The sequence below is a fragment of the Mustela lutreola genome, chromosome 15 (assembly GCF_030435805.1).
Source record: "Mustela lutreola isolate mMusLut2 chromosome 15, mMusLut2.pri, whole genome shotgun sequence".
NCBI lineage: Eukaryota > Metazoa > Chordata > Mammalia > Carnivora > Mustelidae > Mustela > Mustela lutreola.
In genome coordinates, this window is record NC_081304.1 from 40,375,524 (window position 1) to 40,394,456 (window position 18,933).

At 42.9% G+C, this 18,933-nt stretch overlaps 1 protein-coding gene across 1 annotated transcript in view; it reads left to right on the forward strand.

The window, feature by feature from the left end:
- Positions 1 to 9,156: 9,156 nt before the first annotated feature.
- CRLF3 (cytokine receptor like factor 3) overlaps positions 9,157 to 18,933 on the forward strand; it is a 42,664-nt gene continuing 32,887 nt past the window's right edge. The window contains exon 1 of the mRNA XM_059148107.1: positions 9,157 to 9,375. Within this exon, the coding sequence (XP_059004090.1) occupies positions 9,259 to 9,375 (117 nt within the window). The 5' untranslated portion in view covers positions 9,157 to 9,258. The remainder of the gene's footprint in view (positions 9,376 to 18,933) is intronic.

Genomic DNA, 18,933 nt, shown 5'->3' on the forward strand with positions numbered 1-18,933 from the left:
GGTTTTGTTCTTTTTTTTTTTTTTTTTTTAAAGATTTTATTTATTTATTTGACAGAGATCACAAGTAGACAGAGAGGCAGGCAGAGAGAGAGAGAGAGATGGAGAGAGAGAAGCAGGCTCCCTGCTGAGCAGAGAGCACAAAGCGGGACTCGATTCCAGGACCCCGAGATCAGGACCTAAGCCGAAGGCAGCGGCTTAACCCACTGAGCCACCCAGGCGCCCCTGAGATTCGAACTTTTATATATATATATATGCACACACACATATATATGTGTGTATATATATATATATACACTTTCTAAAAGATTTTACTTATTTATTTATTTATTTATTCATTCATTCATTTGACAGAGAGAGAGATCACCAGCAGGCGGAGAGGCAGGCGCGGGGTGGGGGGTGGGGTGAGAAAGCGGGGAAGCAGGCTCCCTGCAGCAGAGAGCCGGATGTGGGACTCCATCCCAGGACCCCTGAGATCACGACCTGAGCGAAGGCAGCGGCTTAACCCACTGAGCCACCCAGGCGCCGGGAGATTCGAACTTCTGACACCCAGTTTCACGGATGAGGATAAGATTTGACTAAAGTCCGTTTTCGCAGAATTAAAACTCTAGATTTTTGACGTCCCAAGCTAGCTCGTTTTCAAAAGTGGAAATCTGAAAAATACAGGAAAGGAAGTAATTGGTTATATTTTTTCCCCAGAAGGAATGTTATTTGGATTTTGCCAAGCATCCTATCTCGAAATACACTCTTTCAGGATCTGAGATTGCCACTTTTAACCCTCAGTTGAGCTAAAAGAGGCATTTCTTCCCGTGATCGCGCAGCTAGGGGCCCAATGTCATGGCCTCAGCTGGTGGGAGTGCTCAGCTGTAGCAGGGTACTAGTACTCTGCTGGTTTGTAGTAAGGATAATCTCATACATTATTTGCATTGTTTTCAAGGATTGGTTTAGCTTTGACTTTTTTTTTTTTTTTTTACATTAGTTGCAGTGACATATAGAGTATATTTACTTTGTTTGAGTGCATAGTTTTAACTGGATGATATTGTGAAGGCAAGTAAAAGGATATATCAAATAAAATGGGAAGCCACTTTGTTACATCGGGTTATCCATACTGATTTGAACTGTTGATGTAATTGTACCAATCTCTTTACCATAAATATGGTATTGCTGTTGTTCTGTCATCATAAAGGGTTTAAACTTCTCCATTGAAAACTGGAGGCAGGGATGCCTGGGTGGCCCAGTCTGTTAACCATCTGCCTTTGGCTGGCATCATGATCCCAGGATCCTGGGATGGAGTCCCTTATTGGGCTCCCTGCTCAGCAGAGAACCTGCTTCTCCCTTTGCCTGTTGCTTCTCCTGCTTGTGCACTCTCTCTCTCTGGCAAATAAATAAATAAAATCTAAAAAAAGGAAAAGAAAACTGGAGGTAATTATTTTTTCTTTTACAATTATTAGCCCCGGATAAGGTTTTTTAGGAAGGGAGACTGCACTACCTTCAGTCTTCCATATATTGTTTTGTTGTTCTGGGTTTTTTTTTTTTTAATTACTCACCATAGAGTAAGAACATTGCCCAAGGAGACGGATGAGGAAGAGGACAAGGAGGAGAAATAAAAAATCCATTTGACTTCAACCCCCAAACTCCTCTTGGCCCCAGTGGTGGTCATTATTACCTATTTGGTGGGTAGGAGCAGTGCATATGGATACATATATGTATCCACAGAAAAATCTTCAGTGTTGTTTTTATTTACAGAAAAGGTTACAATGTAAATATCACTCAGCAATCTTCATTCATCATTGTTTTCAAGAGCTATCCATAATCCATATAGATCTGATTTACTTCCTTTCACTCCTCAGCATTCCATCCAGCTAGACACATTTTATTTATTCATTTCCTTAGAGTTGTCTCCAATTTTCTATTTCAGTGAGCCGGTGAACATTCCTGTCTATGTCTCCTTGAACATGTGTAATGTTTCTCCAGAAGACACACCTAAAAGTGGAATTGCTGGGTTATCAGGGTATATATCTATAGTGCTTTTTATTCTTCTCAACTACTAAGCATTTAAACTGCACTGGTTTGTTCAGCATTTGCACTGAGTTTATTTTTAAATACGTACTTGGTATTTTACACAACTCTTCTATAGGAATTCATGGCATTTATAAGTTTTAAACTAAATGAGCTCTCACATTTGTATAGCAAGTTAGCATTTATGATGTGTCCATGGGGGTTTTTATCTTCCCCCATCAGGTTAACCACTGCTTTTAAAGATTGGTTGATTGACTGATTGATTTGAAAGAGACGGGCATGTGTAGAGGGGGATAGTAGAGGGAGAGGAATAAGCAGACTCCATACTGAGTGGGAAGCCCATCACAGGGCTTGATCCCAGGACTCTGAGATAATGATCTGACCTGAAATCAAGAATCCAAGGCTTAACTGACTAAGCCACCCAGGTGCCCCACCCCCTTTTAAAAATTATTAATTTTTGTATTTATCAAAGTAATGCCTGTATTTGGTTAATAAATGGCAAAGAACATTATAAAACTTACTATCAAAAAAGAGCTAGGGGGCGCCTGGGTGGCTCAGTGGGTTAAGCCGCTGCCTTCGGCTCAGGTCATTATCTCAGGGTCCTGAGATTGAGTCCCGCATCGGGCTCTCTGCTCAGCAGGGAGCCTGCTTCCTCCTCTCTCTCTCTCTCTGCCTGCCTCTCTGCCTACTTGTGATCTCTCTCTGTCAAATAAATAAATAAAATCTTAAAAAAAAAAAAAAAAAAAAGAGCTAGGGCCCCTGGGTGGCTCAGTCAGTGAAGCAACATGATCTCAGCTCAGGTCATGATCTTAGGGTTGCAAGATTGAGCCCCACGTCAGGCTCCACACTCAGTAGGGAGTCTGCTTCAGGTCCTTACCCTCTCCTTGTACCTCTGCCCTTCCCCCTGTTCACGCTTGCTTGCCCTCTTTCACCCTAAAATAAATCAATAAATCTTAATTTTAAAGATTTTTGTTCATTTGACAGACAGAGATCACAAGTAGGCAGAGAGGCAGGCAGAGGGGGAGAGGGTTAGGGAAGCAGACTCCCTGCTGAGCAGAGGTCCAGATGCAGGGATGGATCCCAGGACCCTGGGATCATGACCTGAACCGAAGAAGGCAGAGGCTTAACCCACTGAGCCACCCAGGTGCCCCAATCAATCTTAATTTTTAAAAAAAGAGCTGATTTCTTTCTTTTTTTTTCTTTTCAAAGTAGGCCCTTTGCTCAGTGTGGGGCTTGAACTCACCACCCTGAGGTCAACAGTTACATGATCTTGGGACAGCTGGATGGCTCAGTGAGTTAAGGGTCTGCCTTCCGCTCAGGTCGTGATCCCAGGATCCTAGGATCAATCCCCATGTTGGGCTCACTACTCAGCAGTGAGCCAGCTTCTCCTTCTCACTCTGTCTGCTGCTCCCCCTGCTTGTACCTTCTCTCTCTCAAATAGATAAATAAAATCTTTAAAAAAAGACAAAGAGGGGTGCCTGGGTGGCTCAGTGGGTTAAGCCTCTGCCTTCAGCTCAGGTCATGATCTCAGGGTCCTGGGATCAAGCCCCGCATGCATCCGGCTCTCTGCTCAGCAGGCAGCCTGCTTCCTCCTCTCTCTCCGCCTGTCTCTCTGCCTATTTGTGATCTCTGTCTGTCAAATAAATAAATAAAATCTTAAAAAAAAAAAAAAGACAAAGAAAAAAAGAGTCACATGATCTACTGACTAAGCCAGTCAGGTAACCCAAAAAAGAGCTGATTTCTATGTCGTAACCTAGTATAATTTCCCAAAGGCAGTCACTTACAAAACTCTTCTAGCACTATAAATATCTCATTTATTTTTTTAAATGATTATTTATTTTTTATTTTTTTAAACTTTTTTTTTTTAAGATTTTATTTATTTATCAGAGAGAGAGGGGGAGAGAGCGAGCACAGGCAGGCAGAATGGCAGGCAGAGGCAGAGGGAGAAGCAGGCTCCCTGCTGAGCAAGGAGCCCGATGTGGGACTCGATCCCAGGACGCTGGGATCATGACCTGAGCCAAAGGCAGCTGCTTAACCAACTGAGCCACCCAGGCGTCCCTTAAATGATTTTCTAAAAGATTTTATTTATTTGACACAGAGAGAGAGATCAAAAGTAGGCAGAGAGGCAGGTAGAGAGAGGGGGAAGCAGGCTTCCTGCTGAGCAGAGAGCCCGATGCGGGGCTTGATCGCAGAACCCTGAGATCATGACCTGAGCTGAAGGCAGAGGCTTAACACACTGAGCCACGCAAGCACCCCTAAATATCTCATTTATTAAAGGATTTATATTTATTAGAGATAGAGAGAGAGAGTGCTCATGCACAAGCGGAGGGCAGGGAGAGGCAGAGGGAAAGAGAAAGAGTAACCTGAGTGGACTCCACACTAAGAGCAAGCCTGATGCGGGGCTTGATCCCAGGACCCTGAGATCATGACCAGAGCTGAAATCAAGAGCCACTGCTTAATCAGTTGAGCCACCTAGGCACCCATCTTCTTATTTTTAAATAGAGAAATTTGCTTATACAGCTATTTCTTGATTTAACAATTTTGAACAGTATTCATTAATGTCCTTTTATGTTGGTTAAGGACTTAATTCTCTTATAACAGCACCCTCCACACTTTCTCTCTTCCCACCTTCCCAATATAGTTATATCATAAAGAAGTGTATACCTGTACACAAATGGTCATAGCAGCTTTATTTGTAATAGTAAAAAAAACTGGGAACAGCCTATCAAAAGGTAAATGAACAGACAGACTGTGACACAACCATACTATGGAATACTACTCAGCAATAAAAAAGACATGAACTATTAATACATGAAACACGGATGAGTCTCAGAATCCTTAATACTGAGTAAAAGAAGCCAGATTTAAAAAAGAATACATACTGTATGATTCCATTTTTTTTATAATTGAGGAAATACAAACTAATCTAGCATATCAGTCCTTACTTGAGTTCAAGGGTTGTAGGAGGGATGGATTATATGGGAACTTTGGGAAGTGAGGGAAATATTTATCTTGGTGATGGTTCCATAGGTATCTACTCAGGAAAAACCTCATCAAACTGTATACTTGGCAGTTTATTGTAAATCAGTTCCCTCAATAAAGCTGTTTTTAAAAATTGTTAAAGCTAATTGAAGGTTTCCAGCATGGGGGGAGATGAATTAGTGGGGTCCTCTCCCTAATATAGAGATGATCAGATGAGCTGGTAAATTTTATTTTAAGATTTATTTATGTATTTATTTGAGAGAGAGAGAGAGAGAGAAAGAGAGAGAGGAAATGCGCACACACACAAGAGAGGGGAGGGGCAGAAGAAGCAGACTCCCTATGGAGGAGGGGGCCTGACATGGGACTCCATTCCAGGACCCTGGGATCATGACCTGAACCGAAGGCAGATGCTTAAAGGACTCAGCCACCCAGGCACCCCTAAACTCCTGTTTTTCATGGTGCATTGTGAGTTCATAGAAGAATGTACTAAAGGAATCTGCAAACTTACTCTCAAATGGTTTATTGAGGGGGGCACCTGGGTGGCTCAGTGGGTTAAAGCCTCTGCCTTCGGCTCAGGTCATGATCTCAGGGTCCTGGGATCGAGGCCCACATTGGGCTCTCTGCTCAGCGAGGAGCCTGCTTCCCCCTCTCTCTCTGCCTGCCTCTCTGCCTACTTGTGATCTCTGTCTGTCAAATAAATAAATAAAAATCTTTAAAAAAACAAAAGGTTTATTGAGGGGAAAAAATTGTATTGTATTTGTGATTTTTTTATGTCTAAGATTTCTGTAAATTTCAATCCTCAATATTAAACATATACAGCATTAAAGTGCTACGAGTTATAGTCAAGATTAGAATTATCTCTTAATTGGAATGCCTGGGGCTCCTGGGTGGTTCAGAGGGTTAAAGCTTCTGCCTTCGGCTCAGGTCATGATCCCAGGGTCCTGGGATCACCCTGCATTGGGCTCCCTGCTCGGCAGGGAGCCTGTTTCCTCCTCTCTCCCTGACTGCCTCTCTGCCTACTTGTGATCTCTGTCAAATAAATAAATAAAATCTTAAAAATAAATAAAAATAAAAATAATTGGAGCGCCTGTGTGGCTCAGCATGCTTGAGCATGGAGCTCAGTTGGTTAAGCATCTGCCTTTGGCTCAGGATGGAGTCCTGCATTGGGCTCCTTGCTCAGTGGGGACCCTGCTTCTCCCTCTGTCCGCCATTCCCCCTGCTAGTGCTTGCTCTTTCTCTGACAAATAAATAAAATATTTTAAAAAAATGTACACTAGAGGGGCGCCTGGGTGGCTCAGTGGGTTAAAGCCTCTGCCTTCAGCTGGGATCATGATCCCAGGGTCCTGGGATCGAGCCCCGCAGCAAGCTCTCTGCTCAGCAGGGAGCCTGCCTTCCTCCTCTCTCTCTGCCTACTTGTGATCTCTATCTGTCAAATAAATAAATAAATAAATATGTACATTAGAATTATCTCTTAATTATTTTTGATTGGACAGTAGTATTTCTTTGTCTGAGTCCCTATTCAAAAACTAGGTACTATGACTTACTTAGTGATAGCCAGTTGATTCTAAAGAATGTGTTAATAGCTTTAAGTGTGCCCACAGGGGAGTGAAGAGACTAAGAGAAAACGTTGTCAGTATGTGCCCAATACAGCTAGAGGCTTTCTGAGAAAAGGCTGGAGAGAGGGGAGAGGAAGCCTTGGCTGACCAGATAACCAAAGTATTCTGGATTGAATCCCTGTTTACCAAATAGCTCTCTGGTTACTTGATTTTCCAACTGCTATAATCTTCAGAGCAATTATACCCTTATTGTAAATAAATAACTTAGCAAGTTGCTTTATGTGTTTCTTGGAAGACTTATTAGCACAAGGAGTCTGTGACCCTGAATCTGCTCATCTCTGGGTAAACTTGAAAAGTCAATTCTAGACCCAGTGTGATGTGATGGAGATAAAAATGTGTACAACCCTGCCTGCTAACCAGCTGGCTTCTATCATTGCCTCCTCTGGTTACTAACCAGAGTATTTACTTTGCTCCAAAGTTGAAAACAAAACATCCCCAAATTTTAAGCCCGGGACGGGTGGTTTCATGAGATTTTCTTCAGTGTTCTTTGTATTATTTTTCTGTATAATGTGGCTATATTAAATACATATTTAATATCCCAGGACCCTGCCTCCTTTGAATGAGACCAAAATTAGTGTCTTGGCCTTGTGGATGTTTTCTTTTTAATTTTCCTTTTTATTTTTTCAAAGTTTATTTTTAAAAAGATTTTTTTCTATTTTTAGAAAGAGTGCAAGCCTGAGTTGGGGCAGGGGTGGAGAGGAAAGGGGCAAAGGGAGAGGATTCTCAAGATGACCCACCGAGTGAGAAGCTTGATGTGCTGCTTAATTCCAGGACCCTGAGATCATGACCTAAGACAAAATCGAGAGCTGAGGCTTAACAGATTGAGCCACCCAGGCGCCCCAGTTTGTTTGTTTGTTTGTTTGTTTGTTTAAGTAATCTCTACACCCAACATGGGGTTCCAACTCCTGACCTTGGGGTCAAGTATCACAGGCTCCTCTGACTGAGCCAGCTAGGCGCCCCCAATTTTTCTTTCTCTTTTTTAAAAATTTCCTACAGTAAAGTCTTCCAGGGTGGGATCAAATTCTATTCAATGAGCTTCAGAAAGCACACAGAACATACTGTGTTCAAGAACATTTAATAAATGTTTTTTACTGACTCAATCTATGCAGAAACCCTCCTATTTCCTTGGACCATTTGACTCTCATCCCCGGCTTTACTGTCAAAACCTCTGTAAAGGTCAACATCCTAATTCAAGCCTCTATCATATCATAGCTGAACTAATGCCTATGGTCTTTCCTTATTTACCACTCCATCCATCTATCCTACAGATTTTCATTTCACTGAAGAAATATTTATGGAGAATTTACTATTGCCAACCCCTACTTTATTTTTAATGAATGTTATTTATTTATTTATTTATTTATTTGAGAGAGAATGTGTGTTGGTGGGTGGGGGGAGGAGCAGAGGGAGAGGGACAAGCAAACTGTGCTGAGCTTGGAGCCTACAAGGGGCTTGATCTCAAGGCCCCTTGCACGACTGGATAATCCTGAGATCATTACCAGAGCCGAAATAAAGAGCCTGGCGTTTGCTTAGCGCTCGCTTTGACTCTGAGCCACCCAAGGCACTCCAGACTCATCACCTATTTTTGTATGACCCCTTAAGGAATAATGATTTTTTATTTCTTTAGTTCTTTTAAAGAGGGAGGGAGAGAGAGCGCACGTGGCGGAAGGTGGAAGAAGCAGAGGAAGAGGGAGAGAGAGAATCTTTAAGCAGAATCTACGCTCAGCCCAAGCCAGACAAGGAGTGGATCTCACCACCCCGAGCTCATGACCTGAGCGAAATCAAGAGCCCCCTGCTTAACTGACTGAGCCACCCAAGCACCCACATTTTTATTTTTAAATAGCTTTAAAAGGATGCAAAGAATATTTTGAGACACGAGGAACTTATGTGACGTTCAAATCCGTATCTGTAAGGTTTTATTTGCACACGGTCACGCCCATTTACCCCCGAGTTGCTGGCGAGATAGGATGGCTCATCACGCTCCCACGATTTACTACTTGCCCCTTACAAAACGAGCTTGCCAGGACCCATCCTGGACTTCTGCCCGGATTGCTGTACCTACCGCTGGTCATGCTCCTGGCTCATTAGACTTCGAGCTTCTGGGTGGTGTGCTCGCGTCTGACCCTCTGAGCACGGTGCCCGGGTCACAGTAACCTTCTAAAACGCCTGCAGCTGCGGGGACGTTCCTTTGCCGGGGAGGTGGGATAATGACCCTTTAAGAGCCGCCTGGGTGGAAATACCGACGGCTTGACCAAGTTGATTCCCCTCTCTGCCCGTTTCCTCCTCCGTGAAATGGAGACGCAAGGGGGGCTGGTCGTGAGGCCCCAATGCGAAAAGATAGGACAAGCACTCCGCGAGGTGTAGTTACTAATCTTTCGCGGACCCCACGCGTCTCTGGAGCAAGCACAGCGATCCGGCGCTGAGTGAGAATTCCGCTACCGCCGCGTGGTCACGGGGGCGGGCGGCGCTGGGACCCGGAGGCTGGTGGAGCGAGGAGCCGGCGCAGCTGTCAATCAAGGCGGCCGTGGGGCGGGGCGGGGCGGTGCTTCCGCCTGCGCGTGGTAAAGCCGGGCGGCTCGCCGGCGCCGGGGACTTGGGGGAACCGTGCCCGCTGCCGCCGGCCGTGCGGCCGGACGAGGTGGTGATGGAGCTGGAGCCCGAGCTGCTGCTGCAGGAGGCCCGGGAGAACGTGGAGGCGGCGCAGAGCTACCGGCGGGAGCTGGGCCAGAGGCTGCAGGGGCTACGGGAGGCGCAGAGGCAGGTCGGAGGGCCTCGCCCGGAGGGGTGCTGAGGGCCCCGGGGAGGGCGCGGGGTGCCGGTCGGGCGGCTGGCTGGAGGACTAGGAGGGCTCCAAGGGGCGGGAGGAGGGCGGAGGCTCTGAGGGGGCCGGGAGACCCAGCAGGGTCTGGGAACTAGGGAGGTGGGTGCGAGTTGGGGGGGAGGGGTGGAGGGGTCTTAAGGGGAAGAGACAAGTTTGGGGGATCGAGGGAGAGAGTGAGGGGCGTTCCCTAAACTGTATGAGGCAATAAAATCTTTAAAAAAAAAAAAACTTATCCCCCTTATCATGGGGATAAGGGCGAAGGTTGGGGGGAGCGAGGGAACAGAGCAAAAACCGAGGCGTCGGCACAGAGGGCACTGAGGACTGGGGAGAGTTGGGGGAGGTGGACATTCTGTGGGCAAACCTGTCTAGGGGATGAAGACAGATATTAGAGAGCCTGAATGGGATATATGGAAGGGGAGGACTAAAGAGAGAGCTAATTGAGAAGCAGTAGAGTTAACACTAAATGAATGGGATGAATGCCTGAGAGTAGTATTTAATATGTAACCTTGAGTGTATTAAAAAAAAATTTTAGCATAACCCTCTTCTAGATGGTTTAGAATTTTTTAGGTGGAGCTCTGTTGGAAGGGCAAAAGAAGGACAATTGAAGTGCTTGAGGGTTGGAGTACAAAAGTGTAAGGAAATGGAAAAAGATTTAAAGAAAGGAGTGCTGAAAGGAAAAGCTAACTATGCTTTCAAGTGACAGCATTATCTCTTCTGTGGGGACATAGTTATCAAAGACATAGGAACACCCTGGAACATATACAGAAAAAAGATACAACCCACTGCCAATGTGTAATAGCAGAGATAATCCTCAAAGAACTATTGACACAGGATCTCCATAAATGTTTTTCCAGTGAGTTGGGTTCCATCTGAGTAGAATCATTTGAGTGAGTGGGGTTTTTCTGTATCACACTTAATCCTGTGGGTTTTTTTTTTTTTTTTTTAAGATTTTATTTTTATGTAATCTCTACACCCAGTAGGGCTGGAATTCACCATCTGGAGATCAAGAGTTGCATGCTCTTCCAACTGAGCCAGCCAGGCACCCACACCTGATAGTAATCTATGCTGTCATTCTAGTAACTCTCATACTGCACTTATTCTGAAAATGTACAGCTAGTAGAATAGTGCTGTGAAAACAGTACTTTTGGAGATCCTCATCTTTAAGAATACTTGGCATGCTCTAGGTTTTCCCTATTTTGAAAACCTTGTAGAGCTCCTGTAGGCTGGGCATTATTTGTAGTCTAGTATCAAAACTGGGAGCAAGGGTGCCTGGGTGGCTCAGTGGATTGGGCCGCTGCCTTCGGCTCGGGTCATGGTCTCGGGGTCCTGGGATCGAGTCCCGCATCGGGCTCTCTGCTCAGCGGGGAGCCTGCTTCTCTCTCTCTCTGCCTGCCTCTCTGCCGAGTTGTGATCTCTCTGTCAAATAAATAAATAAAATCTTTGAAAACAAAAACAAAAACAAAACTGGGAGCAAAACCTAGATATGGTTATCCAGTTTGGTGAATGCTTTTCATAGCCTTCCAGTGTATTCATCTTGACTTCCATTTGAAAACCTCTGCCTTATTCCTTCTGCTGCTTTGAAATAGAGGTTCTAAATCTAAGACTTTGTTTCAAAAGAGATTAAAGTATCTCTTATTATATGACTAATGTTTCAGCCAGTTAAGGTATCTTCTATATGAGCAGGATGTTTACTTAACTGTGTCTGCAATAAGAAACAGTAAAGTTGACACTAAATGAATGAGCTTAGCACCTGAGAGTAGTACTTATTAATTTCTTCAGTAATTTTGGATTCACTGAACACATTTAGAATTATTACATTCTGAATGGCTTAGAATTCAGTTTCCAGGCCTGTATTCTTTTAAATTTTATATCCAATAGTGTAAATACAGGACATACTTTCCTATAAGTTAGTGTAGTTCAGAATAGGTTTTTGTTTTTCATTTGAGGCCCACTGTCTCGGGCTGGAGGCCGAAAACACTAAGAGAACATCCATCGCAGGTCCCTGCTGACATTGCCCTCTGACTAGACTAATAGTGTAGTTCTCTTTTGTGAACTGGATTGTGTTTTGTGCCAGTTTCAAGGCGTCTCTCCTCAAAGCTAATTCTAGTCGACCGTGTATATTTGGGTTTGTAAAGTAAGTCCTCTGTCAGCTTGGATTCTAAGGAAGGTCTGTGTTACAAGAATGTTATCAAAATAAGCAGCTGCTTTTGTTTGGTGGTTAGGCTATTTTTAGGGTTTCAGTCATTTTCAGAATAACTACCTAAAATTTGGCTTTTTAGTGAAAGATTTTGCCTGGGGGAAGGATGAGCAGAGAGGAGAGATGCTCCCCTTTGTGTATATTTTTTACTTGCTGATTTTATTTCCTTTTGGTGTATGATTTTTTTTTGAAATTGATATATAATTTACATACCGTAAAATTCATGCCTTAAGGTATGCAATTCAGCATTTTCTAGTATATTGACAAAGTTGTGCGACCATCACTATTACCTAATTCCAGAACATTTTCATCACCCCAGAAAGAAATCCCAGACTGACAACCACTAAACTACTTTCTCTATTTGCATTTGCCTGTTCTGAACATTTTGTATGAATAGAATCATACAACCTGTGGCCCCTTGTGACTGGCTTCTCTGACTTAGCATGTTTTCAAGGTTCATCCATGTGGTAGCATGTGTCAGTACTTCTGTCCTTTTTATGGCTGAATAATATTTGTTGCATGGATATACCACATTTAATTTATACATGAATCAACTGGTAGACACTTGGATTACTTTCAGTTTTTGGCTATTATGAATAATGTTGCTGGGAACATTCATTTACAAGTTTTTTTATGTGGATATGTTGTCAGTTCTTTCAGTATATACTTAGGAATGGGAGGGTTATATGGTAACTCTGTTTAACTCTTCCAAGCCCTTGGGATCCTTTTTGTCTTTGCCTTTGTTTCTTACGCTTTAAAAATCTCTGATGAAATTTGTCTCATGTTAAGAAGCCATGTCTGTGAAAATTGAGAAGGGAGAAGAGCAAACATACGTTGTTATTCTGTCAAAAACAACTTCCAGCATGTGGCAGTTTCTCTTGTGGTTAAGTTTAGGCCCCACCCTCTGTCTTTACAGAAAAGGAAGTGCTGTGTACTGGTAGTCTGTAACTCTTACTGTTCAAATAAGTTGAAGGCTAGAGAGATGTTTTTGTTGTCTTCAGGAAATCAGATAATGTTTATAGCCAACCTGGCCTAAATGATGTTGAAATCATTAAGAATAGTTCTCTATAGTTCCGTGGAATCCTTGGTACTAAGATGTAAATACCGAAGAAATTAACACCCACTCTCCCTAAATTCATTTGTTCATTCACCCAGTTTACTGGGTGGGTCAGAGATACTTCTAGCTCTTAGAGATACCATGGTGAGGGAAATAGACTAGTGCTCTCACAGATTTACTCTTCCCTTTGTTCGTGGGTGTTGGAACTATTACTCCTAAAGACAAAACAAATAGGAAAAACCTAAATTCTTGTGTCTTCATTTTTAGATTTCACTTCCGTTGTGTTTTTATTACTTGTTTATTTGTACAGGGTTGGCTTTCCCACTCATTGTGATAGCTGATCAAGATGTCACATGGTGATGTCACCTGGTCATTCAGATGGGCCTCACAGAGTGATAATACCTGGACGATATTGCCATTGTTTGGGGCCTAATCCTTAAGCTTTGCAGGTCCAGAAACTCCTTCTTTGTATCAAAGGGGGATTAGTTTGAGGCATGGAGGTGCCTATAGTGAGAGATACTACTTCTCATCTGTATACAGTTACGATTCTTGCTAGAAAATGAACATGTCAGCCTTCATGTGCCTTTTAGTGTGATTCAGTATCTCTCAGGGCCTTGATGAAAGCAAGCAAGTCTCTTCTCTTCAGAATAAAGGGCCGGATCCTGTTACCTAATTAAGATAGTATTTGCTGAGGAGCCTACCTAGCTCCGGCCAGTGGTGTCCTTTTGATCCTTGCTACCACAGATGTGGTCATTACCTGAGAGCTTGTGAAGAATGCAAGAATCAGGCCTACTAAATCACAGTCTACTTGAACAAGATTGTCAGGTGTGATACAAATGCACATTAAAAATCGAGACACACTGCCTTAGAGTATACCATTACCAATTTGTCAGCTCTGCACTGATTTCTATAGTTTAATCAAACTGTAAGTGTATTGTTATAAATTGCTGTTATTTATCCTCAAGATTAAAACTTGGCTGGCTCAGTTGGTAGAGCACATGATTTTGATATTGGGGTCATGAGTTTAAGCCCTGCATAGAGCCTCCTTTTTTTTTTTTTTCTTAGGCATAGAGCCTCCTTTTTTTTTTTTTTTTTTCTCCCTAAAGATTTTATTTATTTATTTGACGGAGAGAGAGACAGCAAGAGAGGGAACACAATCAGGGGGAGTGGGAGAGGAAGAAGCAGGCTTCCTGCTGAGTAGGGAGCCCAGTTCGGGCTGAATCCCAGGACCCTGGGATCATGACCTAAGGCAGATGCTTAACGACTGTGCCACCCAGGCACCTGTAGAGCCTCCTTTAAACAGAACAAAATGTCATTTAAATATCATAGGTTTGTTAGATAATTATGCAGTGATACACAAGTGAGTAATTGACAATAAGCTAGTGCTTGTCCTATCATGTCTTAGTATCTGTAATGTGACCATTTGTCTTTATAGTGTTTTGTTTTCAATTTTTTAATAGTTGATTTCATTAATTTTTTGAAGATTTAACAAGCAGTCTTGATACTCTTAATATACAATACCGTGTCTTCTCTAGGTGGTTACTCCCACAGGGTTTGAAAACTCATAGCATACTAGTTAAAGACTGGGACAGATCTAGAAGTCAGTGGGGGGAGAAATGTTATTTCAGAAAACCAGGGCAGGAAGCCTTAGTAGCTCAGCAAAGAAAAGAACGCTATTACTGCTTCTTTTATCTCCCACTTCCCCTTCTGTTACCCATTTTCAAAACAGCCCAAAAATCTGTCTGAAAATGATGTTACTGTAGTAGTACTTACCGAATTGTTCTAAGGAAAGGTTAAATCTAGAACTGAGGAAACCAAGAACAGATGAAATAATTTTAAAATCACCTATAATTCTGCTACTTACTGACAACCACTGTTAACATTTTGGTGTGTCCTTCTAGACCTATTATTTTGCAAAATTAAGGGACTACTGTATATGCAACTTCATATCCATTTTTTTTTCTTTTGGTTAGTATTATATGGAGCATTTAGCAACTTATGGAGCATTTGTTGGTGGTAGGCTGAGATGTATTGACTTAGGTGTGCCAAAATACTAGAAGCAATGCTCTTGAAGCAAAACTAAATAGTCAGCAGCCAAGAGTGGGGAGAAAAGCCGCACACACATGTTTGTGTTCAGAAGACCACATGTTTATGTTGGCTTTTCAGTCGTCTTTTCTCAAGTAAGTCTTTTCATAAATGTCTTTAAACATGGCACTCTGAAAGCCGCTTATTGAGTCCAAAACTCACTTGAAATATAGGATATAGATGAGAATTAAAACCTGTATTCTGAATCAATAATGTTAAAATCAGTGATGTTAATGATAAACTGTCACAGAGGTGCTCAGGTTTTCTCTGTGTAGATGTTTTTTTCAATGTAACTGTAGTATAGGTATGATTTTTATAGAGAAAGGGGCGCCTGGGTGGCTCAGTCAGTTAAGCCTCCAACTCTTGGTTTTGGCTCAAGTCATGATCTCAGGACTGTGAGATTGAGCCTCATGTCAGGCTTTGGGCTTAGCACAGAGTCTGGTAGAGATTCTCTCCCTCTCTCTCCCCCTTGCTTTTCCTCCTCTGTCTCTCAAAAATAAAAATCTTTAAAAATTTTTGATGGCAGGGGTGCCTGAGTGGCTTAGTTGGTTAAGCATCTGCCTTCAGCTCAGGTCATGATCCCGGGGTTCTGGGATCGATCCCCATATCAGGCTCCCTGCTCAACAGGAATCCTGCTTCTCCCTCTCCCACTCCCCCTGCTTTTGTTCCCTTTTGCTGTCAGTCTCTGTCAAATGAATAAATAAAATCTTTAAAAAGGGGGGGGGGCACCTGGGTGGCTCAGTGGATTAAGCCTCTGCCTTCGGCTCAGGTCATGATCCCAGGGTCCTGGAATCAAGCCCCGCATTGGGCTCTCTGCTCAGCAGGGAGCCTGCTTCCCTTCCTCTCTCTCTGCCTGCCTCTCTGCCTACTTGTTGATCTCTGTCTATGAAATAAATAAGTAAAATCTAAAAAAAAAAAAAGGAACTTAATACTTTTTATCATAGTTACGTGTGCAGGCAACTAGCTCCTTTACCAGAATAACAGTTTTTTTGAGGTCAGGGCCATGCTTTATTCATTTTTATAATCCCAGCTTCTGGCACATACTAGACCTCAATAAATATTGAATAAGTGCCTTTATGAGTGTCGTGGGTGTAATTTTGCTGACATTCTTTTTAGATTGTTCGTGGTCTTGATCATATGCACCCTATTCATTAATGCAGATAATCAAGAATTAAACTTTTGTTTTCTCGTATGGTTTGGTTATTTGTTGCTACATAATAAACTATATCAAAGCGTAATGCCTTAAAAAGCCATCTTACTTGCTTACTATTCTGGGGAGTGACTAGGGCTTGGTTGGGCGGTTCTGATTTTGCTGGCAACACCCAAGTAATTGCAGTCAGATGGCAGCTAAGGCTGGAATGTTCAAGAAAGAACATTCACCTACCTGTTTGGAGCCTCAGTGGCTGCAGGGCTCCGTTGGAATGCTGGCATGGCTGGGCCTGGATGCCAGCCTTCTTTCCTTCCTCCCACCCTTCCCTCTCATCTCCCCCTTCCACTCTCCAGAAGGCTAGCCAGACATCTTACATGGTGGGTCAGGACCCTCAAAAGTGCACGAGTGGCAGTTGCTAGGCTGCTAGACCTGGAGCTGGCACAGCCTCCGTTCCACTCTGTGGCTATGCACATAGGCCTGCAAGTGCTCGTCACGGCCCCGCTGTGCTCCTGCGGGGAGGACTGCACTGCGATACAGTATCAGGACGTGTGGTTCATGGTTCACTGGGGGCCAGTCACATAACAGACTGCCAAATCCTATAATAAAGATTTTCTTTCTGAATGTTTTCAAATAGGCGTTAAGAAAAAGAAAGCCTAACTGTAAGAAAGGCAAGAAGGACATGTGGCAGCACTTACAAGTCCCTAAGTGGGTCATACAATTCAAATTCTCTATCACCGTTCTAGCTTTCTGATGTGGGCATGTTTATGTCTCTGACTCCACCATGTTAGTTATTTATAGATGCTTTCTTCATAGGGTTGTGGTAGCATTTGTGAGACCATGTGTGTAAGGGGCTGTCGCACGGCAGATGTCCAGTAGATGATAGCTGTTGCCGTATTACTGTTGCTGCACCATCATCATCGTCATCGTTGTCGTTATTTTTAGTGACTAAGCTCTTGGTGTCAGGGTGAAGACAGAGCTGATAGAGTACATTTCACATGAACCAAGAAGAAACATTTTGGTTAGCTTTTTCAATTTCAGTTGACTATTTTATATATTTACTTCATCTTTCATTTTTGATTATTATGTTCTTATTAGCTAAGTGTTTAAGGCCAGAGTCTAGGGGTGCCTGGGTGGCTCAGTGGGTTAAGGCCTCTGCCTTCAGCTCAGGTCATGATCTCAGGGTCCTGGAAACCAGCCCCGCATTGGGCTCTCTGCTCAACAGGGAGTCTGCTTCCTCCTCTGCCTGCCTCTCTGCCTACCTGTGATCTCTGTCTGTCAAATAAATAAATAAAATCTTTTAAAAAATAAATAAAACCAGTGTCTAATTTTAAATAGTTTTGGGGTGCTTGGCTGGTTCAGTGGGTGGAACGTGTGACTCTTGATGTCAGGATTGTGAATTTGAGCCCCACTTTGGGTGTAGGAATTACTTAAAAAATGAAATCTTAAAAATAATCATTTTAGTTTCTTATTACTAGTTGGGAAAATAAATTCTTAAACTTGGAGGTTAAAAATTATTTTCCTCTATAAAGTTATAAAAATGCATGTTTTAGGGGCGCGTGGGTGGCTCAGTGGGTTAAAGCCTCTGCCTTCGGCTCAGATCCTAATCCCAGGGTCCTGGGATTGGGCCCCTGCGTCGGGCTCTCTGCTCAGAGGGGAGCCTGCTCCCCACCCACCCACCGCCTGCCTCTTTGCCTACTTGTGAGCTCTCTCTGTCAAATAAATAAATAAAATCTTAAAAAAAAAATGCATGTTTTAGAGGAGATAGGGGAGATTCTGGTACTTTTTTCTAAAATATGCTGTTATATTTATTATTGTATTATATTGATGGAGCAATTTTATATTGCCACTGAAGACCACAGATGTTTAAAATCAAATTCTACATAGGTTTTATGAGCTTTTTAGTAGCTAAACTGGAGAAAAATGTGTCAGTCACTGTTGTCTTGGAGGGCTGTGAAGTATATATTTACGAGGCTTTTGCAAACCTTAGTGTCATTGTGTAAACTTGATGACTTTTTGGCATTTTGTGAACTCATCCTCCTGTGAAAGCTTTAAAGATACAATTGCTTAGGGATTAAACTGCAGTAAAGGTAAGTTTTTTTTTTTTTAAAGATTTATTTATTAGAGTGCGTGCGCGCTCAAGAAGAGGGGTGGAGGGAGGGGGAGAGAGAGTCCCTAGCAGACTGCACAAAGTTCGGAGCCTGATGCAGGACTTGATCCCACAACCTGAGATCATGACCTCAGCTTAAATAAGAGTTGGATGCCCAACCAACTGTGCCACCTAGGTGCCCCAGGAAGTGAGTTTTAATGGTCTATTACAGTAGAGGCTTTAGTGAAAAATTGGTTTGAATATTATTAATCAGCATAAACAGTGTATATGACAGTTTCCTTTTTAAGACCTTGAGTTGTGTTATCATTTGTTCTACTTAAATCTGCTTTGTTATTAACATCGCAATTGTTTTGCCCTAGAAAGGCTAGGTAGCATTTGGGACTGTGTGGTTATCTACCCCATGATCTTGATATGCAAGGATAAGAAATACAAGTTACAGCAGGAAGTCTTTGTAGTCCGTACATCATTTATAGGTTTGCCTGGGAACTTCTGAAAATGGGAAAAGTGGGAAGACCGTGGTCCTTGGAGTCAGACTTTTTCTGGCACTGTGAAGCCTTGGGAAAGTTATTTGACTTCTTCAAACTTCACCCTCTTCAGTGTAGACAGTAGAGACCCACCTCTCAGAGTCCTTGTGAAGTTAATGAGCAGACAGGGCGCACATGGGCCATAGTACCACATCAGATAAGAAGAAACACTCAGCAGAGAAGTCCGCATGGTTTAGTTCCTTCAATTCAAGCAAATGAAACAGCAGTGGTTGGTGTTCTATAAATGAAAGGGATGGTGTTTATAATGGAAGTATAGGAGCTGCATTTGGAAATGGAGTCTCCCCTGCCCAGTCTTCTCACTGCTTTATGTTCACGTACTTCCTCTTTTTCTTTCCTCTGCAGTTCTGAAACAAAAAC